The following is a 26,870-nucleotide window of genomic DNA, read 5'->3' as shown; positions in this document are numbered from 1 at the left end:
GCCTGGGTGGTTGGGCTCGAACTCCACCAAGTACTCCAACCATAAAGACTTTACCTATGGAGAGGCCTCCATCCCCTGCCCGGAGATCACTGTGGCAACTTCCAGAGTGAGAGTGACAGAAGGCAGGAAGGTATGCCTAACTTGCCAAGGGGACATACCTCTGGGATGGTGGTGGTGGCTCAGAAAGCTCAAGAGGGACGTGGGAGACCGACACTCGGACTGGGAGCATCTGGATAATGATACCTACCGAACCATCATGGGGTCATCTGGCGGGGTAACGGTGTGCTGGGAGAAATGGTGGGCGTATGACCAAGGAATTTATTTGCGTATGTGGGGATCCACTCGCGTGTGTTCAGAGGGGGTCTCCATTGCTTTCTATAGGTGGTGGCAGGATGTCGGGGATGGAGTGGTATGAGATCGCAGCGGGGAGGCGTGTGTGACTCCCAATCCCCGGGTACCAGTAAACGCCACCGAACTTGTAGTTCGGGAAAGAAATCTCCCACCCACGGCCAAGCCCACCGCCCCACATGGGTGCCCGACAACAACCAGGGCGCTGGGGAATGGTTTAGTGTTGGTCCCTACCGAGAAACTACTTTATTAGGGGGTACACTACGCGGTGGCATCAGTGGTGCTAAATCTGACAGAAGTCCACCTACCTACGTGGTGTCCCCGGGAAACCGAGCTGTTATACCAGGCTCTGCTGCGGGAGATGTTCCGGAATTTCTATGAACTGGACTTCGGGGATGTCAAAGTGACAGACTTGTATAAACAGTGGGATAGGGCCGAACCGGGCAGGCAGGGGCGTGGCACTTTAAATGACATTTTCACAGGGTTTAACACCGGGGTGTCCGCCATAAACAGTTTGGATAACATGCAGCTGGCCCTCCAGATAAATGGGTTAAAGAGTCAGCTGCGCAAAATTCTGGGGGACGAGAATATCGTAGTGGGATCCGCGCTCCACGAAGAGGTGGTAATGACAGTTCACTTAAAGGAGATTATCTCTCAATTGGAGGCACAGGCCAGGGCTGTAAACGCCTTGATTCGGGAGGATAGAAACGCTTCCGATCAAGCTGCCCAAAATGAGGTGTGCGTGCTCTATGGGCCCTGGTTGCTGGGAGAGGGACGGAGTAACCTCGAGAATCTGAGACAGGGACAGGTCCCCTCCTGGATCAGCAACCAGCACTTAGCAGCACTGCATCCTTATGATAATGTTTTGAGTCCTTGCCAACTTCGTGTAGCGTCGGAAGCCTACCCGGTACCGGTGGACTGTGGAAAGTCAAACCATAACATCATGGGTGTGGTGGTCAGGATGCCCGTGATGGGGGCGTCCCCACGACCAGCACCCCTGTACCGAGTGGAGAATGTGGGAGTCATTCGTGGAAGGGTGCATGTTCGATTTCAAGAGGTCCCACCTTCTGTCACAATGTGGGAGCACACTGTGACAGGTACAGACCTCTCAGGTTGTCGGAGCAGGGGAGCACAGGTAATCCTGTGCCCCCAGCACTTGAACGCTTTTGCAAGGCCACAATGCGGGTTCAGCACTGCTGGGGCAGAGCCTATCAATTGCACAATGGACGTAATGGCCTCCAACCACATGCCTCCACAGGTAGCATATGTAGGCGGTGGGACATATTGTATCACCACAAGGGTCCAACGGTATGAACACGGACCGAGAAGGTGGTGTCCAATACCGTACAGCAGCTTTTGCTTTAAACCCAGGGCAGAGGTTCAAGTGGCACACACCAGAATCACACCCATCCCTGAACCTTCCACGATTCACCTCACGGTACAAAACAACCTCAGCCACCTTCAACAATATGTCGCCCATTTTGGCTATCCCATTGCCCCACTACCTGAGAAACTTACAGCCCTCCTCCAGGCAGTGGATTTGTCTCAAAAACATTTTTACACCATGGAGCAGAAAACTGAAATTCCTTGGTCGTACGCCCACCATTTCTCCCAGCACACCGTGATCCCTCCAGATGACCCCACGATGGTTCGGTAGGTATCATTATCCAGACGTTCCCAGTCCGAGTGTCGGTCTCCCACATCCCTCTTGAGCTTTCTGAGCCACCACCACCGTACCAGAGGTATGTCCCCTTGGCAAGTTAGGCATACCTTCCTGCCTTCTGTCACTCTCACTCTGGAAGTTGCCACAGTGATCTCCGGGCAGGGGATGGAGGCCTCTCCGTAGGTAAAGTCCTTATGGTTGGAGTACTTGGTGGAGTTCGATCCCAACCACCCAGGCCATCTCCCCTTGTGGGAAGAAGGGGTTAGGAGTGTTTGACACTCACAAGTGCCTCATAGGCTAGGCATAAGCTGTGGGGACGCACAAGTCTCAAAACCCCCTTCATAAGCTGTGGGCACAGTCTCTCCAGGGATGCTCTTGCAGCACTCAGGGTACCTTACAGGCCAGGTATAAGCTGTGAGGGCAGAAGCCCAGAGAGAAACACCCAAGGCACAACAACACTCCCTGAGAACCCCTTACACATTCCATTCCCAATCGAGAATGGGAAGTTGCTGAGTGGAGGCCATGAGCTCGCATGGCAAAGAATGGCCAAGGCAGGGCCTGCAGCTTCCTGGTAGCCAGCCACAGGGATCACCGGTGAGGCCCTGGTAGCAAGAAGACAGGCCTTTTCTCTTGCCTTCCACGATACGAGGCCAGAGAATGAAAGGGCAGAAAAAAAAGGCCAGAAAATTCCTCCTCCGCCCCCTAAAAAACTGAAGAAAGTGACACAATTTGTTGCTTTAATTGCTCATTGTGCCCCTTTGTTCTAATCAACATTTCAGGGTCCCTGCTTCGCCCGTGGATGTGTGACCAGATGGGACCTCCATCTGCTTCTGTGCCCTGGAGTTATCCTGTACCAACTCGCAGAGACGCGGTCATTTAAATAGTCAGGGCGGGTGGCCATATCTGCAGATGCAGGACAAAGGTGTCCATCACAATGTCCAGCAGAAAATCAGAGTGGTACCCTACCACTCTAATGATGGAGCCACAGCCCCTTAACAGGCTGAACAGGTAATGTTACAATTTTAACAACTCCACTAGGATCAATTACCTTTCCTTCTTAAAGCACCTGGAGTCTTTATGAAGCCCAGTATGCAAGTCATGCCTGCTCTCAGCTGGCATGGCTTCTGCTGGGCCTCAGCAAGGGGCACTGTGTAGTGAATTACCAGGGTAGCCCAACAATGGCCCCCGTTGCTGGCAACAAAGTATCTGTGATGAATTCAATAGTTGTCTACTTACCACTGTGAACGAGTCTACTTGAACTGTAAAGTTAGGATTTTTCTTGCAACTCTGGATGACAGAAGATTTGATGCCCTTCCCTGAACATTCAATGAAAACCTGAGGTCGATCCACAGTAAGGAGCTGCACTCGTTTGAGCTCACGAAGACCCCAAAAAAACACCTGCAGAAAATCACATTGCAAAATAAACAGAAGTCAACTTTGACATCGAAAATATCAGCATTAGATTCAGATTCAAACGAATGTGGAAGATGGTAAGCATTTCAGCTGTAGCTCCAAAGAACTCGAGGATGTGCTTTTTGAGATACAGGAAGAACCAGATGATGTAAGATGATGATAGTATCCTTGGGAGGGCTGTTGCTGAATGTTATTGTACTAATAGAGCAGTCGGGCTCTCTGAGTGTTCTTCCCAATAATTATTCCTCAACCACACCACTAAAAACAGATTATTTGATCATATACCTCATTGTTGTTTGTGGGACCTTGCTGTGCACACATTTGCCTAATAAACGACAGAGACTACAGACTTGAAATGTAATTTATTGGCTGTGAAGCAATTTGAGATGTCCTGAGGACATGAAAAGCGCCAAGTAAATACAAGTTCTACCTTTCTTTATTGGTTCAACACCAGGCTCTGCTTTCTTCCTGACCTGAGCCTCACTGAATGGGGTGGTACTGTGCAGAGGCTTCTGTGCTGCCCTTCAGGAGCCAGAGGAAATCGGAGGGGAAAGTCACCCCTGGGTTGTCCCCAATGCCTGCTGGTGACTAGCTACTGAAATTCTAAACTGCAGTTTTGGCTGAGCCTTCTGCATCTCCTCAGTGTTGGGATCAGGCAGACTAAAGGGGAGGGAATCACTTTCAAAAAAGAAAAAGGTTTTGTTTTTAGAGACAAAGACACCCTCATTCTGACAGCAAACCCAATAAAACATAAATATGGAAAGAGTGCAATAAGTTTGACAAGTCGAGTGTTGACTGCACCTCCACTTTGTAGTTGCTTAGGACAGGACGGATGCTGACTGGCACCGGTAAGATCTGATTTGCATCTGGTTCATCAATAGGAGGAAGGTCTTCAGCTCCTGAATCAGGAATCTGAAAGCACATAATTTATAGAGCAAAAGATGAAGATTCCACACACTTTTACATTCAACAGCATTCTGTCCTGTTTCCTCCACCCCCCCCAGCTAACACCTTCTGAACCTGCATTGTTTCTGTTAGTCTTTTATTTTCTTTGCATTGTTTCACTTATGTAAAGAAGCTTAAATAAATAAATCATATTACAGTGCAATTAAAAAAACAGTCTACATTCAGCTCAACTAGAGAAACCATTTCTTCTCAATACCAGATCCTTTGCTTAATATTCTAAAGCAGCTCCTTCAATAGTTTCCCCCTTTCTCGGTCTATCAGCGTGTTTATAGATCAGAATTTTGGCCCCAAGTTTCGACATGATTTGCTCCTGATTTTTAGGAGCAACTGGTGTAGAACGGAGTATCTTAGAAATCGGAATTCTCGCCATTTAATTTGCTCCAGTTCTAGTCAGTTAGAACAGTTTCACTTTGGAACAGAATTTTTTTTTCCAAAAGGGGGTGTGTCCGGCCACTTACGCCTGTTTTCAAAGTTTCGGCAGTGAAAACTTACTCCAAACTAACTTAGAATGGAGTAAGTGAAGATTTTTGTACGCTCGAAAAAACCTTGTCTACACTTTAGAAAATCAGGCGTAGGTTACAAATCAGGCGTAGGGAATGGGGAGGGGGGGGTGTTTAAAGGGAAGTTTACAAACATTAAACACTTCAGTTTTACAAATAAAGAGCCATCATCAATAATAAATGATAAATACATCAATAAATCAACCAATAAATCAATCAAAAAAAATTAATAAGAAATAATATATATTTTTTAAATCAATAAATAAAACATTTTCTACTTACCGACTGCAGCATCGAGAGCCCTCCCCAGTGTGTATCTGTCAGTGTCTCTATCTCTCTCTCTGTCTGTGTGTGTGTGTCTCTCATTCTCTGTCTGTTAGTGTCTGTGTTTCTGACAGCGAGGGGAGGGGGAGGAGGGAGGTAGAGGGAGAGAGGGGGGGGAGCAGAGGGAGGGAAGGGAGAGGGATGGGGGAGAAGGGGGAGGGGGAGAAGGGGAGGGGGGGAGGGGGGAGGAGGAGAGGGGGAGGAGGAGGGGGAGGAGAAGGGGGTGAGGGGGGGAGGAGAAGGGGGCGGAGGGGGAGAAAGAAGATGGGGGGGAAGGAGATGGGGGGGGAAGGAGAGGGGGGGAAAAGAGGGGGGGAAGGAGACGGGGGAGATGGGGGGAGGGAAAGGAGAGGGTGGGGGGGAAAGGAGAGGGGGGAAAGGAGGGGGGGGAAAGGAGATGGGGGGAAGGAGATGGGGGGGGAAAGGAGATGGGGGGGAAGGAGAAGGGGGAGGGAGGCTGAACGGGCCGGGCCAGAGACCTCAGGCAGAGCCCGTCCCCAGCACCAGATTTATAGGTAGGTGACGTTGGGTCGGGTCAGGTCGGGTCGGGGGGAGCGCTGGTCGGGGGGGTGGTGGGAGGGAGGTCGGTTCGGTTCGGGTCGGGGGGTGGGAGGGAGAGGGAGGTCAGGTCTGGTCCAGTCGGGGAGGTCGGGGGGAAGCGGGAGTCGGGTCGGGGTCGGTGTCGGGTCCGGTCCGGAGGCGGGGGGCGGGGATGTGGGAGGGGGGGGGTGCGGGAGTCAGGTCGGGGTCGGGGTCGGGTCCGGTCCGGAGGCGGGGGGGCGGGGATGTGGGAGGGGGGGGGGTGCGGGAGTCAGGTCGGGGTCGGGGTCGGGTCCGGTCCAGGGGCGGGGGGGGGGGGGGGAAGCGGGAGTCGAGTCGGGTCGGGAGGAAGCAGGAGCTGGCCGTGGGAGGAGCCTTATTCACGCAGCCCCAGTGAGGCCATTCGGCCAGGGCTAGGGGCTGCGTGCTTCGGGCCCCTCCCACACAGTTTTGGGCGCCTGGAGCTACTGCACTTGCGTGCCCACTGTCGCGCGCATGTGCAGAGGTCCCAGCACTGTTTTCAGCGCAGGGACCTGGCTCCGCCCCCTGCAGCTTGTGCTGCGCTGCGCCGAGGGCCAGAGGACCTGCAGGGAGGTGGAGAATCTGGAAGTTCTTTTTAGGCGCACTTTGTGGCGCGAAAAACGGGGCATCCAGGTCGGGAATGCGCCGTTCTAGGTGCGGCTCGAAACTTGGGCCCTTTATTTCTAAAAGGGGGCCTGGGTCTTTGAAACCACCCTTTTTATTGTAGAACTATTTGAATTCATTCTGTAAACTTTGAGGGAGTAGGGTACCCATTTCTATATAGGTAAATTTGCAATTCAAATTCTATATTCAATACACTATCGGTAAATATTTGTTTTTAAATGGGTGTGTCCATATGAAAAGCACAAATTTCAAATTGCCACAAAAATTATCAGCTGTACAGTATTTTGAGGTACAGATACACTTTGTTGGGGAGACTTGGCTACAGTTTTGGGGATATTATGCCTTTTGCGCCTAGATCAACAATTTAGTTTATGCCAATAAGATTTAGTGGTAAGTCTTCACAGTCTGATACCACAGGTATCATTCTGATACTCCTTCGTGCAGGCATTGCACCACCTTGCTCCAAATAATTCTGCATATATCCCATCAGTGACGCTAACATCTCACTGACAACCTTCTTACTGTTTAAGGGACTATGGCCCCAAACCTGATGGGAGCGAAGGCCCGCCCGTTTCTCGGCAGTCCCTGGGCGGAACGTGAGTTATTGCCGCCCGCTGCCGCTGGGGCCAGTCGGGCGGGAGTTTAGTTGCGGTTCTGTCGGCAGCAGCGAGAGCGGCAGGCAGCGGGAGTCAGCAGGCGGGAACGGGCGGGAGCGGGCAGGAACGGGGGCGGGAGTGGGCGTGAGCGGGCAGCGGCAGCAGTCGTCGGTGGGTGCAGGCCTCTCGATTCGGCAAACATCGGAGGCCGTGCACAACGCATGCATGAAATTTAGATTTTTTTTGGTAGTTTCTTGTGGGCGATGACATCACTTTTGTCGCGACTGGGGCTGATGGCGCAGCTGCACATGCGCATAAAAGCTGTGCACTCACTTGCACCTGCCAGCTGCAGAGGGGTTAGATTTGGAGAGAGAAAAACGAGATCATCATCAGCCATCCATCTAAGAAAGCTGTTATGAGTCCAAAAAAAGCTTCCAAGAAGTCTAATGGAGGGAGGACCAGAGCTCCCTGGTTTACTGAGGAGGAGCTGGAGAAACGAGCGGCACGCCAGTATAAAGGCCTCAGCCGGGATGGTCGTGACAAGCCTGCACCACCCCAATATAGACGCATTTGGCGGGAGATTAGTGAGGCCCTGTCCTCAGTGGGCAACATTGTACGGGATGGAGACCAGTGCAGGAAACGATGGAACGACATTGTTGTGTCAGCAAGAGTAAGTAAACATTTTTGTTGCACTCCCGTACTACTCCAAAAGGTTTTGTGTGTGTGTGTGTGTGTGTGTGTTGCATGAGCAAAACGGGTAAAGGCTGCAACTTTTATCTCTGCAGAAGAAAAGAGCATTCACTGCATCAAAGCAGTGAATGGCTATGGTGGATGACCACCCCCGTGCCACCACAAAGGGTGATGCAGATCCCGTGCTAGAGCATGGTAAGTGTTTCCGAATCTCCGATCTGTGTCATGCAAGTTCACCTCAAATGCTTTTTACTGCACTGTGTGTTACCCATTAATGGTGTGCTCATGTAGCAATGAAAGTCCTTGAAGTAAGAATGTGAAATGTGACAGTACACATGTCAGCATGACCAACCCCATCCCTACGCTCTACACTTAAATGTTGTCCTCTACTTCCAGATATTGATTCGGACAGCACCGATCAATGTACCGCATCCACCTCTGACACACACAGTGTCAAACACCAACACCTTCCATCTCGACGCCATCAACAGCCCAACACACCAGCTCCTTCCTCTACCGCCCCCCCCATCCCTCCCGCCAGATCACCCATATCCACCGCATCCACCTCCGTCACAAACAGCAAGAGGAAGAGGAGGGAGAAGTCCCAGTCTTCGTACCAATTGAGGTCAAGGAGTTGCAGGAGGAGGACGCCAGCCTCCTGACATGTGTGCCATCTATTCGGCCAACATCGGTTTCGGGTCCGACTTTTTGGGCATCAAATCAGACGACGCGGGAATAAGTGTTGGGAGGCGCAAAAGCCGTGCCGGAAAAGTCACCCAAGCCGCAACCACCCATAATGATGCAACAAGCCAATGAGGATGCAGGACGGGTGGCAGCAATCCAGGAAATGGTCCAGTTGTCGAGGATGAGCGTCGAGATCGGTCGAGATCTGCTGCAGGCCATGGCTGGGATAGCTGCCAGCATCGCCATCTTTGCAGAGGAGCATACTGCCAGTATGTCGCGGCTCATCAGTGCGGTGGAGCGAAACACCGACTCTATAGATCGATGCTATTGGGCCATTTCATGCAACCCCCTCGAATACACACCAGCGAGACCGATAGATCCCAAGGAACCGGAGGTGGCAACAGATTTCATCTCACCCCCCTATATTCTCTCCAAGACAAGCACAGCATTTGCACTCCGGCTGCCCTCCTGCACAACGTCATGAAGCAGAGGCGGTGAGGGGCAGGGGTGTGTGTCACCGTGGTAAAGGCACAGCCATGAAGAGGATGATGGGCCTCATATCGGGGGGGGGAGGAGAGGTGATAGTAGCGGGTAGAGGGTTGGGTGTTGGTGCTGCTGATGTTGTTAAGCGTTCACTAAGTTGTTGCTGTTGTTTTACATGGGACGTTTGGATTGTCACTTGACTGCTCTTGGAAATAATGTACACTTTTTGGATTAATTTGTCTGCATGTTCTGTCACTTGCCATGCTGCACTATTCAATACAGACACATTGTTCACCAACTAGGGTACCGCAGGACTCAGTGCTGGGACCCCAGTTATTTACAATATACATTAATGATTTGGATGAGGGAATTGAGTGTAATATCTCTAAGTTTGCAGATGACACTAAGCTGGGTGGCAGGGTGAGCTGTGAGGAGGACTCTAAAAGGCTGCAGGGTGATTTGGACAGGTTAGGTGAGTGGGCAAACGCGTGGCAGATGCAGTATAATGTGGATAAATGTGAGGTTATCCACTTTGGTGGCAAAAACACGAAGGCAGAATATTATCTGAATGGCAGCAGATTAGGAAAAGGGGAGGTGCAGTGTGATCTGGGTGTCATGGTACATCAGTCATTGAAAGTTGGCATGCAGATTCAGCAGGCGGTGAAGAAAGCAAATGGTATGTTGGCCTTCATAGCTAGGGAATTTGAGTATAGGAGCAGGGAGGTCTTATTGCAGTTGTACAGGGCTTTAGTGAGGCCTCACCTGGAATATTGTGTTCAGTTTTGGTCTCCAAAGCTGAGGAAGGACATTCTTGCTATTGAGGGAGTGCAGTGAAGGTTCACCAGACTGATTCCCGGGATGGCAGGACTGACATATGAGGAGAGACTGGATCAACTGGGCCTGTATTCACTGGAGTTTAGAAGGATGAGAGGGGATCTCATAGAAACATCTAAAATTCTGGACAGGTTATATGCAGGAAGAATGTTCCCGATGTTGGGAAGTCCAGAACCAGGGGACATAGTCTAAGGATAAGGGTTAAGCCATTTAGGACTGAGATGAGGAGAAACTTCTTCACTCAGAGAGTTGTTAACCCGTGTAATTCCCTACCGCAGAGAGTTGTTGATGCCAGTTCATTGGATATATTCAAGGGGGAGTTACATATGGCCCTTACAGCTAAAGGGATCAAGGGGTATGGAGAGAAAGCAGGAAAGGGGTAGTGAGGTGAATGATCAGCCATGATCTAATCGAATGGTGGTGCAGGCTCGAAAGGCCGAATGGCCTACTCATGCACCTATTTTCTATGTAACTCTTGGTCTGTGTTTAATTTTTATATCATCTGGGGTGCGTGCTGAGAAACAGACAAATCTCCTTCAGGTGTACTGGTCTCTGAGCAATATCTTGGCATCCACATATGATGCGACTCTTTGATGGGTCCTGTCATCAGGCTATCTCGCAATGACAAGTAAGGGTGACCAATGCAGGAAGGCTGCCATTGAATGAGAGATAGTTGCACAACTTGTAGGCCACACATTAACGCTCGCATGTCAGTCCACATTTTCTTAGGTGCTACATGGCCGAGCCCCACCCCTGATATGACATGTTTTTCACTGGCATCGCAGTCCATTATATATCTTTTCCCTTATTCTATACTTGAGCTCATGTTGCTCTCAGGTTCACATCCTGCCACCTAACAGAACCTTACATGATTTCATTATTGCCTGTATAATTTGACATAAGCTCATACCATCTGAACACTCACATTGCCTCAATAAATCTGTTGTGCCTGCAATATTGTGAAAACCCTTATAGCACATCTTCATCAAGCCTTACTGTATCTCGTAGCACATTTCCGCTTCCTATACCACACCAGCCTGTCAACCGAGTACTTTTCATTTAGGGCACACAAAAGTAGACATTAAGGGGAGGCATGGGGCCCGAATTTGGCAAATGAGCCGCCCAATACTGCCCACAGCCGCCGAGGTAGCACCCCCAAAAAATGTTTTTGCCAAGATTCCTCGTGTACCGTCCATCTGCTGCCCAGGTCCCGTGTGGCGGAACTTTCTTCGGGGAAGCACCATCGGCACAATTTCATACCGCCCACCCATGCCGGAGGCTCCAAAAATGTGATTTTGGTGGTCTCGGATCCTCTAACATGCTGCTCCCGCCCACCAGAATGACCGCTGGGAAAAGATGAGTTACAGCAGGAGCCATGGGAGTGAGATTAAGGTAACATTTCCTTGTCTTTGACTGTGGGCCAATTCTTCTTTAAGTCAAAAGTAGGGCATTAATTTGGAATGCAATCCAAGTTTCAGAAGACTTTGCTTAATGGAGGTGAGTGGCACTCACTGCCAAGGCCATTTACTTGCACAGACCTGGACCATGCCCTTCATAGGCCTCCTTCCCTCAAAAGCTAAAAAAAAAATGATGATCTCTTTTAATGGATTAGAGACAGTGGCACCTCAGCTGAGGAATCTTTAAAGTTATGAGCTTAGTGGCCTGAAGAAGCTCCAGCGTCAGACATGGCATTGAGCTCAATTGTTGTAGAGACCCAAAAATGCCTGTCGTGGCATTCCAACTGTTGCAGCAACATTGGACTTTCCTTCCCCAAGAGGCAGACTGGCTCTGACTACGCACTGAGGAAATTTGGGCTGCTTCTCGGCAGAGTTCTGTGACAGCTGTGAGTGCAGTTTTGGTGAAATGTCAGTGGTAACTCCACCTCTGGACAAACTAACTCTTTGGTCACTAGCTTTCCTCAGCTGATTCTGAGCTCCTCTTTGATGAAAGGTAATGAACAGAAGCTGCTTTAATGTACGCGTGCACATGTGCGTGCATGTGTGTGTAAGTGCAGATTAACTTATATAAGTGATTAAGTATAATTCTAGAGTTTTAGTATCCCATTATTGACCATTTACATAACTAACGTGTTTCCACTGTCGTCGCTATGTAGGTTCCTACAAGCACAGCATATCAGTGAAACAACTTAAGTGAAGGAGTTCAATGGGATAATATAAAACTTGACCCCCAATACATCCGTACCTGCAGAAGTTCAAAGGCTACAAGGAGCTCACCACCAGGTATGCTGCCACAATACATTGGGTAATACTGAAGCACAGGGAGGACATAGTCCTGTCCAATCAGCCTCACAACAGGAAGAGCCACAGTGCTGCCAATGTATTCTGCTTTACCCTAAAACAAAGTTAACAGGAAAGAAGATCCATCATTTACAGTCACCTTGCTAAAACACAAGTTTCATCTGTGCTAACCGAACAGGAGGAAAATTAACTGACAGAAAAGGATAAACAGTTTTTTTCTGGTGTCTAGAAATGGCAGTGAAATCATGATTTTAAATCATGATCTGAACTGCAAAAGTGTTGGAGCTGTTCTCTTTCAGCTGATTGGGTGGACACATGAACAATAAAACCAACATTTGTGTACTTGCAGATCAATCATGCAAGCATGTTAATTGTAGAAAAGCTGTGATGCTTGGTTGATAAATTATTTGACAAATTTCACAATTAGGAGTCAATAATAAAATTAGATTGAAAACACTAGACTGCAGGGCGATGCAGTAGATTGGTGCCCTAGTGATTTGTGCCATGAGGAAAGGAGATCCGGGCTCATAGCACTTGATATTGCACACTTGAATCATCCATGCCAAGAAGGGTAAAGAAAGACTTGCATTTATATAGCACCTTTCACAACCTCAGGATTTTCCAAGTGCTTTACAACCAATGAAATACTTTTGAAGTGTAGACACTGTTGTAATGTAGGAAAGGTGGCAGCTAATTTGCACACAGTAAGCTCCCACAAACAGTTTCAATTGATGGCAAGCACCTCCCCATGGAAAGGGAAGAGGAAGTCAGTAGGATGTAACACACTGGCATACTGTCTGCTACTTCCCAGTGGCTGGATTGAGAGTGGAATTGGCACTGGCAGTCTGAAGAGAAAGCATGAACTGACATGGGTTTGAAATAGAATTACGCAATTCAAGAAAGAACATGGGCCAATAAATAATAAAAATGCAAAAGCCATTGGCTGTGCTTTGTGAGAAGATTTCCCCCCGTGATACAGACAGATTAATATTTTATACTTACAACAGCATCTGAATCATAAACCTCAATAACCACAAGTGAAGGGGCCTCACTGATTTCCATTGCGTCACCAAAAAGGTGGATGTTATTGAACAGGAGCATCTGGTTCCATGTAGGAGACAAAGTCTGAGAAATAATCTGTGAAGAATCAAAGAAGAAAAGAGGCATTACAGAAGGTTTCTGACCTTGGTCTCTTGTTAAATTCTTTGGCCCAGAAATTGGGCTACTTACCGCCACGAGTTACCACCGCAATCCTGGAAAAAAAATGGCGGCCATCACTCTAGCGCCCTTCTCTGGCGCGGGACTTGGTGACTGCTATTTTGGTGAGGGCCTTAGCGCTGCGCTGACCCTGGAGATACAAATATGGAAAGCATGACATCAATCGGCGTGCAACGTTGACTTAGCGTCATGCTCTGCGAACCTGGACCTTAGTGCTGAGCGCATCGTTGGGTCCTAAGCTCGCTCTGAAAAGCAAGTATGCAGCAGACTGACAGAGACGTTGTCAGCACTTCTTAAAGAGACACACACATCTTTCAGGTAATTTGCATTTAAGCTTTTTAATTTTATTGTAATAGTGACTTGGTGCAATACATGTTAAAAGATTTTTTTAAGTGTGCAGGGAGTGCTGCTGGACACTTGTAAGGCCTTGAATGGTAAAGGAAGGCCTCTGAGTGGACAGAAAATGCTGAAAATACTCAGCAGGTCAGGCAGCATCCGTGGCGAGAGAAACAGAGTTCACGTCTCAGGTTGAGATGCTGCCTGACCAGTTGAATATTTTCAGCATTTTGTGCTTTTATTTCAGATTTACAGCATCCACTCACAGAGGGAAAAGAAAGACGCAGAAGAGTAGGAAGCCGAAGCAAGGATATATCCCAGGCAGCCACTTTCTGGCCGGGATATCTGGGATGGAATCAACCACCTGTGGTACAAGTAACCATAACTCCAAATCCCCTTTCAGCATTTGACCCAAACTTTATCTTCCCTCTGTTACTGACCATCTCAGCGTCCTCTTGGCCACTGAAAGTCATCACAAAGCAAACTTTGCAATCCAATTTTATACATCTATCCATCCACTATGACATCAAGAAATCAACTCATCACCCTTATGCATTCCCTTAGTGACTGTTGAGTGCCTTTGCCTATCCTACTGATGTCACACAGTGCTACCTCAATGGCTGCAGCCTGGTGGCAGGCTGCTGACTTTCAATGGGGGACACTGCAAATCACCTAGCTGGTCAACTGTGAGGAGCTGCTGGCTGGGAGTATCAATTCAAGTGACGGTGTTTCTGTTTTTTCTTCTTCTTCACTCGTCACTCCCTCTTCCTGGTCGCCATTGGCTGGGCAGGCTGCATTTCTTGGATGTGTGAAATGAGGAAGGCACAAGGGTGGAGTTGTGGTGAGTTGAAGGCGGGAAAACAAGAGGTCCATTCGAGAAGGAGAATAATGTAGGTGGATACCAGTATCCTGTGGCCTTTTAGCCCGCCGTTGGCCAAGGGCTCAGCCATGGCCCTGCCAAGAATGGCCAGCACCGTCTCCTCTCAGGGGGTGAGTTGAGGCTAGGAATGGGAGATTAGCCTTGCGATTCGTACAGATTGTTGGTAGGTGAGTGATTGGGGTGGGGGGGGGGGGCGGGGATGAAGATGCATTCACTGACCTTGACCAGTGGTCTGAGCTCATGGACTTCTTTGGGGAATGGAACCAGATCGTGGGGGCGACACTGCTGACAGTGACGGCCTCGGTGATCTGGTCCCGCATCGTTCTTTCTGGAGGGCCTCCTGGCCCCTGTGGGTAGAGGACCTTGATACGTCCTTACTATACAGTATAAATGCACACGAGGCCCATGCTTGAGAGAAGGTCAGTCTGTGACCTGTCCTTTATTCCTTAGCACTCAAGTGCAGGAAGTGGGTGGAGCTTCCCCTTTTATACCTGAAGGTCCAGGTTAGGAGTGTCTCCCACAAGTTCACCACCTAGTGGTCATTGTTCTCACAGTGTACAACTTAGGTCAGATTATACATGGGTTACAATGCTGGTTGAATACATGACAGACCTCTCTTGCAGTGTTGATCCCCAGCACAAAGCCGGAATGCTGCATGCAAGATCCCTGGCTTGCTGAGCCATTTGTGTTAGTGCTGAAGCACTTTTCCCATTTTTTTAAAGATATGGGGCTAGATTTTTCACGTTTTGTGCATACTTAATGCCCACTTAACAGCCATTTTACTGCTGAAATTACTTATAATGCCCCAAAAGTCACCCATTTAACCACAAAATGGAAACTGACGGGCATTTTTCAGAAACTTATCGCCGAGCGTTACTTTCCCCATGTGCTTCACGCTGGGAAAAAATAATACCGCCCGCCCACTTTTTTGGGGCGAAATCATCAGAATGGGCGAAATCAAGGTCCATAATATCGGCCAGCATTAGTTTCAGCACGGAATTAATGCCGAGATTCAACAATACTGCCCGCCCACGTTTTTTGTCGTAAAGATCACATTTGCCGAAACTAACGTCCAGGAGATCGCCCAGGGTCACTTTCACCACCTCGCACACATATCGCCCACAATATCGCTCGCCCAAAAATCACCCGGAAAAAGTGAAACTGTTCTGAACTAAACCCAGCAGTGTGGGTGCCATTTTTAAAATCGCAGGTCACTTCATTCAAAAGGCTGCTTCAACTTCGGGGAGTTTGGATTGATTCTGGAGTACTTCTCAGGTGAAGTGACCATCTCAACAGACATATTTTCAGACTCTGGACAATTGGGGGTTTACTCTAGGTGTATTTTAGTGAGGAAATTATTACTTCTGATCAATTGCTATTATACTTTCATTGCAAAGGGGCAAGCCATTTCTCAGCCTGAATCTATTAACACGCAGATGCTGCAGAGTACAGATGGCTCAATGTGTGATGCCTAATTTAAGAAGTGCAAGAATGAAGAGGAGGGCCAGACCATACACACCCCGCACGTACAGGGAAAAGTGGTGTCCGACCACACCTGCCTTCGGAGACTGCACTTCCACAAAGAGGTGATCAATGAAATATGTGAGCTTATCAGGCCACATATGCAGCCTGCCATCAGGACATTAGTGTCGGTTGAGGTCAGGTCACCGCAGCACTGTCTTTCTACACGTTCGGTTCTTTTTGGGTCTCCGCGGTCGAGATTTCCCCTCTGTTTCACTATGCCACCCATCACTGCATTAGACAGGTCACGGAGGCCCTGTATGCATGAAGGATGGACTTTATCAGCTTCCCCATGACCACGAAGGCTCAGACTGACAGGACTGGGGCATTCTATCGCATTACTAATTTCCCCAGGGTGCAGGAAGCAATACAGTGCACTCATATCGCCATGCGGACACCTTCTCAGGACCCAGAGCTTTTTCATAACAGAAAAGGATTTCACTCCCTGAAGATCCAACTAGTTGTCGACCACAACCAGATCATAATGGCAGTGAATGGCAAATCTCTGGGCAGCTTCGATGAGGCTCACATCCTGCGTGTTTAAGAGTCAGCCACAAGGACAATGCTGGATGCTTAGTGATGACCAATATGGTCTAGCCACCTGGCTGATGACCCCCCCTGCATGACACCCACACCGAGGCCAAGAAGCGATGCAACCAGAGCCACAGAGACACACGCAATGTGGTCCAGAAAACAATAACTGTGCTTAAGCAGCACTTCAGATGTCTGGACCACTCAGGAGGGGAGCTACAATACAACCCTGAACAAGTAGGTAAATTCGTGGTCATGTGCTCCATGCTGCACAACCAGTCTATCAGGAGCGGACAAGAATTGCCAGAAGGGACTGATGCTCCACCTCAGGAGAGAGAGGAAGAAGACGATGAGGGGCTGGACGCTGAGCTAGGGCAAGACAATCAGGCTAGCTATGCAACCATGACCACGCCCCCCCTCCAGACCGCAGGAAAGTGCCTGTGGTGACTACATAGCAGCAAGACTCTTACGTCAGGAGCTGATATCTGAACAATTTGCCTGAAAGAACATTGCTGTGAGTGACAACGCTGAAACACTGCTGTATTGCGGGCAGCTCAGACATCAATGGTGCCCATTGTTGTGTATCTGTAAAGCATGCACTCCCATGTTCTGCCACCAGGGAGTGCATCCCCTGAAGTCCCAAGGGATCCCAGCATCCCTTGGGAGCACTGTACATAAGCCGGCCCCTAAGGCCTGTTCCTCACTCTGGAGTGTCTTAATAAAGACTGAGGTCACTGTTACTTTAACCTCCCTGTGTGCAGTCTCATCTGTGTTAGGAACACAATAACTGGCGACGAGTATACGAATCCAACGCAAAGATGCAGCAAACTATGGGCATCCTGGAGAAGTTCTCATGGGGTGAGGACTGGGAAGCCTATGTCGAACGGCTAGACCAGTACTTTGTAGCCAACGAGCTGGATGGAGAAGGAAGCGCTGCAAAAAGGAGAGCGGTCCTCCTCACGTTCTGCGGGGCACCGACCTACAGCCTCATGAGGAATCTTCTGGCTCCGGTGAAAGCCACAGATCAGTCGTATGACGAGCTGTGTACACTGGTTCGGGAGCATCTTAACCCGAGGGAGAGCGTGCTGATGGCGAGGTATCGGTTCTACACGTGCCAGCGATCTGAAGGTCAGGAAGTGGCGAGCTACGTCGCCGAGCTAAGGCGACTTGCAGGACAATGTGAGTTTGATGTCTACCTGGAGCAAATGCTCAGAGACTTTTTTACACTGGGCATTGGCCACGAGACCATCCTATGAAACTTTTGATTGTAGAGACACCGAACCTCAGTAAGGCCATTGCGATAGCACAGGCGTTTATGTCCACCAGTGATAACACCATCCTATGAAACTTTTGATTGTAGAGACACCGAACCTCAGTAAGGCCATTGCGATAGCACAGGCGTTTATGTCCACCAGTGATAACACCAAACAAATCTCTCAACACACAAGTGCTAGCAATGTTCATAAATTAAATGGAACTGTGTTTGCGAGCAGAAATGTACAGGGCAGAAACCACAAGTCTGCAACTGCCAGCAGGCCTCAGGTGACCCAGATGACTCAGAGTCCGCAACAAAGGATGAATGCAAGGCAATTCACACCTTGTTGGCGTTGTGGAGGCTTCCATTCAGCTTATTCATGCCGCTTCAAAGGGTATGTTTGCAAGAGCTGTGGAACAATGGGGCACCTCCAACGAGATTGCAGACGAGCTGCAAGCTCTGCAAAACCTGCTAACCACCATGTGGCAGAGGAAGATCGGTCCATGGTGGATCAAAGCAATTTCGAGCCTCAGAGAGAGGAGGCAGATGCTGAAGTACACGGGGTGCACACATTTAATACGAAATGTCCACCTATAATGCTAAATGTAAAATTGAATGGCTTACCCGTAGCCATGGAACTAGACACTGGCGCTAGCCAATCCATCATGAGTAAAAAGATGTTTGAGAGACTGTGGTGCAACAAGGCACTCAGACCAGCCCTGAGCCCCATCCACACGAAACTGAGAATGTACACCAAACAGCTTATCACTGTCCTGGGCAGTGCCATGGTCAAAGTCACCTACGAGGGCACGGTGCATGAACTGCCACTCTGGATTGTCCCGGGGGATGGCCCCACACTACTTGGAAGGAGCTGGCTGGGCAAAATCCGCTGGAACCGGGATGACATCCGAGCGCTATCACATGTCGATGAGGCCTCATGTACCCAGGTTTTAACAAATTTCACTTCCCTTTTTGAGCCAGGCATTGGAAACTTTTCTGGGGCGAAAGTGCGGATCCACGTGGTCCCAGAGTCACGACCCATTCACCACAAGGCGCGAGCGGTACCTCACATGATGAGGGAGAGAGTGGAAATTGAGCTGGACAGGCTTCAACATGAGGGCATCATCTCCCCAGTGGAATTCAGCGAGTGGGCCAGCCCAATTCTTCCAGTACTCAAAAGTGATGGCACAGTCAGGATTTGCGGCGATTCTAAAGTAACTATTAATCGTTTCTCGCTACAGGACCAATACCTGCTACCGAAGGCAGATGACCTATTTGCAACGCTGGCAGGAGGCAAGACGTTCACCAAGCTCGACCTGACCTCGGCCTACATGACGCAGGAGCTGGAGGAGTCTTCGAAGGGCCTCACCTGCATCAACACGCACAAGGGACTGTTCATCTACAACAGATGCCCGTTTGGAATTCAGTCGGCTGCAGCGATCTTCCAGAGAAAATGGAGAGCCTACTCAAGTTGGTACCATGCACAGTGTTTTTTCAGGACGACATATTGATCACGGGTCGGGACACCGTCGAGTACCTACAAAACCTGGGGGAGGTCCTCCAGCGACTGGATCGTGTAGGGCTGCGGCTGAAGAGGTCGAAATGCGTCTTCATGGCAACAGAAGTGGAATTTTTGGGGAGAAAGATCGAGGCGACGGCAGTCGGCCCACAGACGCCAAGACAGAGGCTATCAGGAATGCGCCCAGGCCACAGAACGTCACGGAGCTGCGGTCGTTCCTGGGACTCCTCAACTATTTTGGTAACTTCCTACCGGGGTTACGCACCCTCTTAGAGCCCCAACATGTGTTATTGCGTAAAGGTGAGAACTGGGTACAAGGAAAAAAACAAGTAATTGCTTTTGAGAAAGCCAGAAACATTTTATGCTCCAACAAGTTGCTTGTATTGTATAACCCGTGTAAAAGACTTGTGCCAGCATGTGATGCATCGTCGTACGGAGTCGGGTATGTATTACAACAAGCTAACGTTGCGGGGAAGTTGCAACCTGTCGCCTATGCCTCCAGGAGCTTGTCTAAGGCTGAGAGTGCCTACAGCATGATTGAGAAAGAGGCATTAGCGTGTGCATTCGGGGTAAAGAAAATGCATCAGTACCTGTTTGGCCTCAAATTTGAGCTGGAAACCGATCACAAGCCCTTCATATCCTTGTTCGCTGAAAACAAGGGGATAAATACTAATGCCTCAGCCTGCATACAAAGGTGGGCACTCACGCTATCAGCGTATAACTATACCATCCGCCACAGGCCAGGCACCGAGAACTGTGCGGATGCTCTCAGTCGGCTACCATTGCCCACCACGGGGGTGGAAATGGCGCAGCCTGCAAACTTGTTGATGGTGGCGCAGCCCGCAGACTTGTTGATGATCATGGAAGCATTTGAAAATGATAAATCTGTCATGGCCCGCCAGATTAGGACTTGGATCAGCCAAGATCCTCTGCTGTCCCTAGTAAAAAACTGTGTACTGTATGGGAGCTGGGCAAGCATCCCCGTTGAAATGCAAGAACTAATCAAGCCATTCCAGCAGCGAAAGAACGAGCTGTCCATTCAAGCAGACTGCCTGCTGTGGGGTAACCGTGTAGTGCTAGCCAAAAAGGGCAGGGAGACGTTCATCTCGGATCTCCACAGCACACACCCGGGTATAGTAATGATGAAAGCGATAGCAAGGTCCCACGTGTGGTGGCCTGGTATCGACTCTGACTTAGAGTCCTATGTACGGCAATGCAGCGTGAGTGCTCAGTTGAGCAACGCGCCCAGAGAGGCACCACTAAGTTTGTGGTCCTGGCCCTCCAGACCATGGTCAAGGATCCATGTTGACTATGTGGGCCCGTTTCTCGGTAAAATGTTCCTGGTGGTGGTGGATGCTTTTTCAAAATGGATTGAACGTGAAATAATGTCCGGAAGCACCACCACCGCCACCATTGAAAGCCTGAGGTCCATGTTTGCCACCACGGCCTGCCTGACATACTGGTCAGTGACAACAGGCCATGTTTCACCAGTGCCGAATTTAAAGACTTCATGACCCGCAATGGGATCAAACATGTCACCTTGGCCCTCTTTAAACCAGCCTCCAATGGGCAGGCAGGGCGGGCAGTACAAACAATCAAACAGAGCCTTAAATGAGTCACATAAGGCTCACTCCAAACTCGCCTGTCCCGAGTACTGCTCAGCTACCGCACGAGACCCCACTCGCTCACAGGGGTGCCCCTGGCTGAGCGACTCATGAAAAGGACACTTAAAACCAGACTCTCGCTGGTTCACCCCAACCTGCATGATCAGGTAGAGAGCAGGCGGCAGCAACAAAATGTAAACGATGGTCATGCCACTGTGTCATGGGAAATTGATCTGAATGACCCTGTGTATGTGCTAAACTATGGACATGGTCCCAAGTGGATCGCGGGCACGGTGATAGCTAAAGAAGGGAGTAGGGTGTTTGTAGTCAAACCAGACAATGGACAAATTTGCAGAAAGCACCTGGACCAGACTGCCCTGAGCAACCCACAGCAGACATCACCTTTTTCGAGACCACAACACACACCCAAAGGATCAACGACACCACCCCGGACCAGGAAATCGAACCCATCATGCCCAACAGCCCAGAAAGGCCAGGCTCACCTAGCAGCTCTGCAGGGCCAACAACACGCCAGTCCAGCGAGGGCACAGCCAACACACCAGAACAGACATTTGTACCGAGGCGGTCCACCAGGGAAAGAAAGGCTCCCGACCGCCTCACCTTGTAAATAGTTTTCACTTTGACTTTGGGGGAGGAGTGATGTTGTGTATCTGTAAAGCATGCACTCCCATGTTCCGCCACCAGGGAGTGCATCCCCTGAAGTCCCAAGGGATCCCAGCATCCTTTGGGAGCACTGTATATAAGCCGGCCCCTAAGGCCTGTTCCTCACTCTGGAGTGTCTTAATAAAGACTGAGGTCACTGTTACTTTAACCTCCCTGAGTGCAGTCTCATCTGTGTTAGGAACACAATTCCCATCACCCTGGTGCCAGTTTAAGTTTAAGTTGATTGAAGTTAAGTTTTATGTAACCCTTTCATGTTAAGGAATCACCAGTGTGTAACAGTCCAGCTATCTGAGACAATGCGCAACAAACTTATGTTCAATAAAAAAAAATTTATACCAACGTTGGTCTGAAATCATAAGTATCACAGGCAAAAACACCCCACCCCCACCCACACCCCACTTTTTCCACCAGTGATATCAATCAAATGTTCAACATGTCCAGCAACACAGAATACAAATGCAAAGCAGGAGCGTGGTCCCCAGCCCCCATACATTACAATAAATTGCATACACCCAGGTGGAGATATAACACAGCCATCACCTGCGGACATGCACCTCACTTTCTATCCCCCTTCCCCTTCTTCTCCCCATCTCTACACCTTCCCCTCCTCGCTCCACGGCGCCTGGACAAAGAGCTCCTCAGGCGGTGCCTCATTGGGGGAGATGAAGGCAGAGGCGGTGGTTGCACGGGTACGGGAGCGGGGGGGTGCCGAGGGGGCAACATTCTCTGATGCAGAAGCAGGATCTTGGTCCTGCCTCTCATCTGTCACTCGCAGTGGTGGTGCAGAACCTAGGGGTGGAGTGCCGCGCTTGGGGACCACTGCGAGGCCTGTGGCAGCAGTGTTCCTGGCTATCGCCTCCAGGGACTCCACTATCCGCGGAATGTACTCAGTCATGGTGGCCAGCTGTCGGGATATGCCCCCCATGCTTCGAGGAGCTGGTCACCAATGTCTACAGTCCTCCTGAACAATTGTACCATCTCTCCGCTCTCATGTCACGCTCGTGGACCAGACCTGCCGCATCCACAAAATCTCCGCGGGGTCGGTGCTATCCTGGGGACAAATGGGGTGCCCTGTGGCGAGGTGCTTGGGGCCAGTACCTCCAGAGTGGAGGCAGGAATGACCGGAAGAGCACTCGACGGCCTTGGGGTGGAATGGCTTCTGGAGTGTGGCGATGCAGGTTCCTCGAAGTCCGCACTCTCATCCGTGGAGAACAGACCCAGCGGATTGACGGGCGAGAATCGGAGCTCCTCAGCACTAGATGTAGGATCATCCGGAAAGTCGGGCCCCGAGCCCCCACCTTCTGGGCTCCGTGGTCTTGCCTGGGGCCACGCTGCTGGCTGAGCTGCAAAACACAAATGAGGTTATTAGAGGAGAAGGGGGTGCTAGAGTCACAAGGTGATTCCAGAGCTACACACAGCATATACACGACAAAAGCACCACCGCTATCAAGATCATCACAGGCATCACATTTCATGGCCATCAACACATTTGCATTGCAATTACTTTCATTAGGCCAGCATTATTTCTAGGACAATTTTAGAAATCATCTATCATATATGAATGTTCGAATATGAGTGGGTGTGGCATCTATTGACTTTACATCATGCAATGTTGTCAACTTTACTCACGTGGCATCACTTCAGGGTCTGCAGATGCATCCGTGGCTGTCCGGATGTGCTTCCCCACGAGTGGGTGAGCACCCGCTCCTCCGTCTCAGTGATGTCACTGACAACTGGTGGCCCCCCACCCGTTCACCTCTGCACGGACTTCATCGTCAATAGCTTCTTCTGTAAAAAGTGACAGGGCGACATGGCATGAGATCATTGCGTGATATCATTGCTAGGTACTGTCACAGACACTGATACAACACATAACCAACAGATGTAATCATGATTATTATGATAATTATAATTCTTTACCTAAAGACGTGCACCGTGACCGCAGACTTTGAGTACAACTTTCCCAGTAAAATTGAAAGACCTCACATCTGTTGATAGTCACTCATGACTCTTACAAATCAAATTATATAAATACATAAGTGCATGTAAATAAATGTAATACTTACTCTTGCGGATCCCACAAGGCCATTCTGTCGTTTGCGACATCTCAGCTCATATCTTCTGGTAGGTCTTTGGCGTGGGCTTCCCACGCCCTCCCTGTGTCAAATCACCCCAGCGTAACTCGACCACCTGCAGGAGGGAGGCATTTGCCTCGTCCGAGAGAACCTCCTCACTCTTTTGGGCTCTCCAATGTGCTCCTCTCCCAGCTCACTGCTCTCGCCAGCGTCAGTCTCCACAGCGTGCTGTGTCGCCTCCTCCTCTCCCTCCATTATAGGCCAAATTCAGGCAAATATGTGGCTGGTAACAGCTAATTTTTGTTTCCCTATTTGCTCTAAAGCTCTAAAGTCTCCCTCCTTCCTCCCAAAGCAGCCACATCACACTCACACACGCCTTCAGTCCCTCTCAGTTCCCTCTCTCTCTGTCTCCTCTTCTGCGCATGTCATGATGACCCTTGACCTCCTGAATTGTGGGAATCGAGCGTTGCCATGCTGTTGCCAAGGGCGGTGACACTTTGCGGCAGAAGGTCAGAGAGATTTAACGCTACCGCCCATTTCATATCGCTCGCGGTAACGTTCAATTTCAAAAATGAAGACTAGGGGTTTTGAGAATGGGCGAGAAGCCGACGATCTGAAAACCCATTTTTACTGCCACGCTGGAAAAAATGCCCATTTTTGGGCAATCTGCACTAAAGTGTAAAATCTATCCCATGGAATGCAATTCAGCTTTAAGATCTGAAAACTCCCATTTGGGAATTATTTTTAATGTTAATTTTTTATTCAAAAGGCAGTTGAGCTGTAAGGGCTAAAGACTGCCTATTTTTAAATATATATATTTTTCATTTTAGAAGGCAGTATCCCTTTAAGGGACTGCACTGTTTTCTGAAATGGCAACCTTGCTTTAATAGAAGGCTGGTCTTGCTGTGATGATGCTACATTGGGGCCTCCTGCCAGGACTAATGCCACAAAAACAGCCTTGCTCAGTGACTTTAGCACTGGGCTAATGTTAATTAGCCACCAGCACGAATATCCCGGTCCTGCCAATGCCATTAACTCCAGCCCGCGATGGCACTGGCCAGTTTTTAGCAATCTTGAATTTCTAGGCTTTTGACATTCTTTAAATAAACATTACCACAATTTACTCAAGGTAAAAATGCCAGATTTTTTATATAAACTATGTAGTTTAACCCCGTTTCCACCTGGGCTCAGTCCAGCAACCACAGTGGAAACTTTCTCCATGCAGCGGGATGCAGACAGACTGGTGAAACGGGCAGACACATGGCAGATGAAATTTAACACAGAAAAGTGAGAAGTAATGCATTTTGGTAGGAAGAATAAAATAACTGGTACAATTTTAAAACAGAACGGGTACAGAGTGGGGGTAAGCATACACAAGTCTTTGAAAGTGGCAGGGCAAATAGAGAAGGTTGTTAAAAAGGTCATACGGGATCCTTGGCTTTATAAACAGAGGCCTAGAGTACAAAGCAAGAAAGTTATGCTCAACCTTTATAAAAACACGGATCAGGCCCCAGCTGGAATATTGTGTTCAATTCTGGGCACTACACTTTGGGAAGAATGTCAAGACCTGAGAGAGGGTGCAGCGGAGATTTGCTAGAATGGTATCTGGGATGAAAGACTTCAGTTACGTGGAGAGACTGGAGAAGCTGGGTTTGGTTTCTTAAGAGCACAAAAGGTTAAGGGGAGATTTAATGGACGAGTTCAAAATCATGAAGGGTTTTGATAGAGTAAATAAGCAGAAACTGTTTCCAGTGGCAGAAGGGTCGGTAACCAGAGGACACCAATTTAAATTAATTGGAAAAGTAGAAAATTTGCAGGGTTATGGAGAAAGAGCAGGGGAGTGGGATTATTTAGATAACTCTTTCAAAGAGCCAGCACAGATATGATGGGCCAATTAGCCTCCTTCTGTGCTGTATCATTCTGTGATTCTGTGGCCAGGTCACAGAAATGTATTTCCCCAATCATCAATGATGCGGAGTGATCTGGCATGCAGGTTTCCCCATCCCTCCCTCCTTCCTTACATAGCACACCTTTAACACCACAGCACCATGCAGCAATCCATCTCATGTTCCAGCAAAAGGCAAGCAATATTTGTCCAATGGACATAACCAAATTGGAGCAACACAGACTTGGGATAAGGGCTGCCAGGATATCCCTTTCATGCTGTCAGGACTAAGCCGATACCAGTCACAAAATGCCTAATCGTTTTCAATGATTAGAATTCTCAATTTCAATTATCTGTACAATAATAACCAATAAACCACAATTAATATCAATTCATATCAGGAAAGGATGAACAGGCTGGGACTCTTTTCTCTTGATAAAAGGCTGAGGGGTGACCTAACAGAGATCTTCAAAATTATTAAAGATTTTGATAGAGTGGATACAGAGAGAGAATTTCCACTTGTGGGGAAGAGCATAACTAGAGGCCATCAATATAAGATAGTCACCGGGAAATCCAATAGGGAATTCAGAAGAAATTTATTTTCCCAGAAAGTGGTGAGAATGTGGAACTCACTATCACAGGGAGTGGTTGAAGTGAACAGTATAGATTCTGTTACATTTAGAATAACTCCACAAGACATTAAATCTTAAGCTCAAACTGTTGTGACCTTGGTCTTTTTATTGTAACTCCAGAGTGAGGAGGCAGCATGGTAGACTGCCATTTATACCTGCTTGCCCAGGGTGTGCAGGTGACCCTTGGATCTCCCACAGATACGCCCCCTGGTGGAAAGTCTTACACATTGGTAATGCTTACATACATAACATCATTCCCCCCAAAGTCTTATGTACAAGTTATTTACAAGTTGAGACGACCCGGGGCTCTGCATTCCCAGGTTGATCACCTGAGTTGAAGTCCTGGCATGGGTGAGTCGGTCGGATCATTGCTGTGCTGCGGAGTGGCTGGTCTGATCAGACTGTCGGGCATGGTGGGTTCATCCTCGTGGTTGACCGTGAGGTCGATTGCTGGTTGGGTGTGTGTTGGTGGATCAATGATGGTAATGTCCTCTTCAAACTGTTCTTGGTTGTCAGGGAACCGCAGTTTGGTCTGATCCAAGTGCTTTCTGCACGTTTGTCCATTCAAAAGTTTGACAACAAACATTCTATTCCCCTCCTTGGCTAACACAGTGCCAGCAACCCAATTTTGACCATGACCATAATTAAGAACAAACACAGGGTCATTAACTTCAATGCCACGTGATACAGCCGCGCGATCGTGGTACATGTTATGCCGGTGGCGCCGGGTTTCTATATGATCATTGAGATCCGGGTGGACTAAGGAGAGCCTGGTTATGAGTGCTC

The 26,870-nt window shown here is 49.0% G+C and overlaps 1 protein-coding gene across 1 annotated transcript in view; it reads right to left on the bottom strand.

Annotated features, from left to right (window-relative positions):
• The window catches only part of fer1l6 (fer-1 like family member 6), a 232,082-nt gene that overhangs the window by 90,437 nt on the left and 114,775 nt on the right, over nucleotides 1-26,870 (bottom strand). Inside the window, exons 21-24 of the mRNA XM_070879557.1 lie at nucleotides 12,947-13,081; nucleotides 11,889-12,038; nucleotides 4,226-4,336; nucleotides 3,248-3,409 (exon numbers count right to left, since the gene is read on the bottom strand). Coding sequence (XP_070735658.1) covers nucleotides 3,248-3,409; nucleotides 4,226-4,336; nucleotides 11,889-12,038; nucleotides 12,947-13,081 — 558 coding nt within the window. The remainder of the gene's footprint in view (nucleotides 1-3,247; nucleotides 3,410-4,225; nucleotides 4,337-11,888; nucleotides 12,039-12,946; nucleotides 13,082-26,870) is intronic.

The sequence above is a fragment of the Pristiophorus japonicus genome, chromosome 1, assembly GCF_044704955.1.
Source record: "Pristiophorus japonicus isolate sPriJap1 chromosome 1, sPriJap1.hap1, whole genome shotgun sequence".
NCBI lineage: Eukaryota > Metazoa > Chordata > Chondrichthyes > Pristiophoridae > Pristiophorus > Pristiophorus japonicus.
This window is presented reverse-complemented; position numbering and strand designations above follow the sequence as displayed.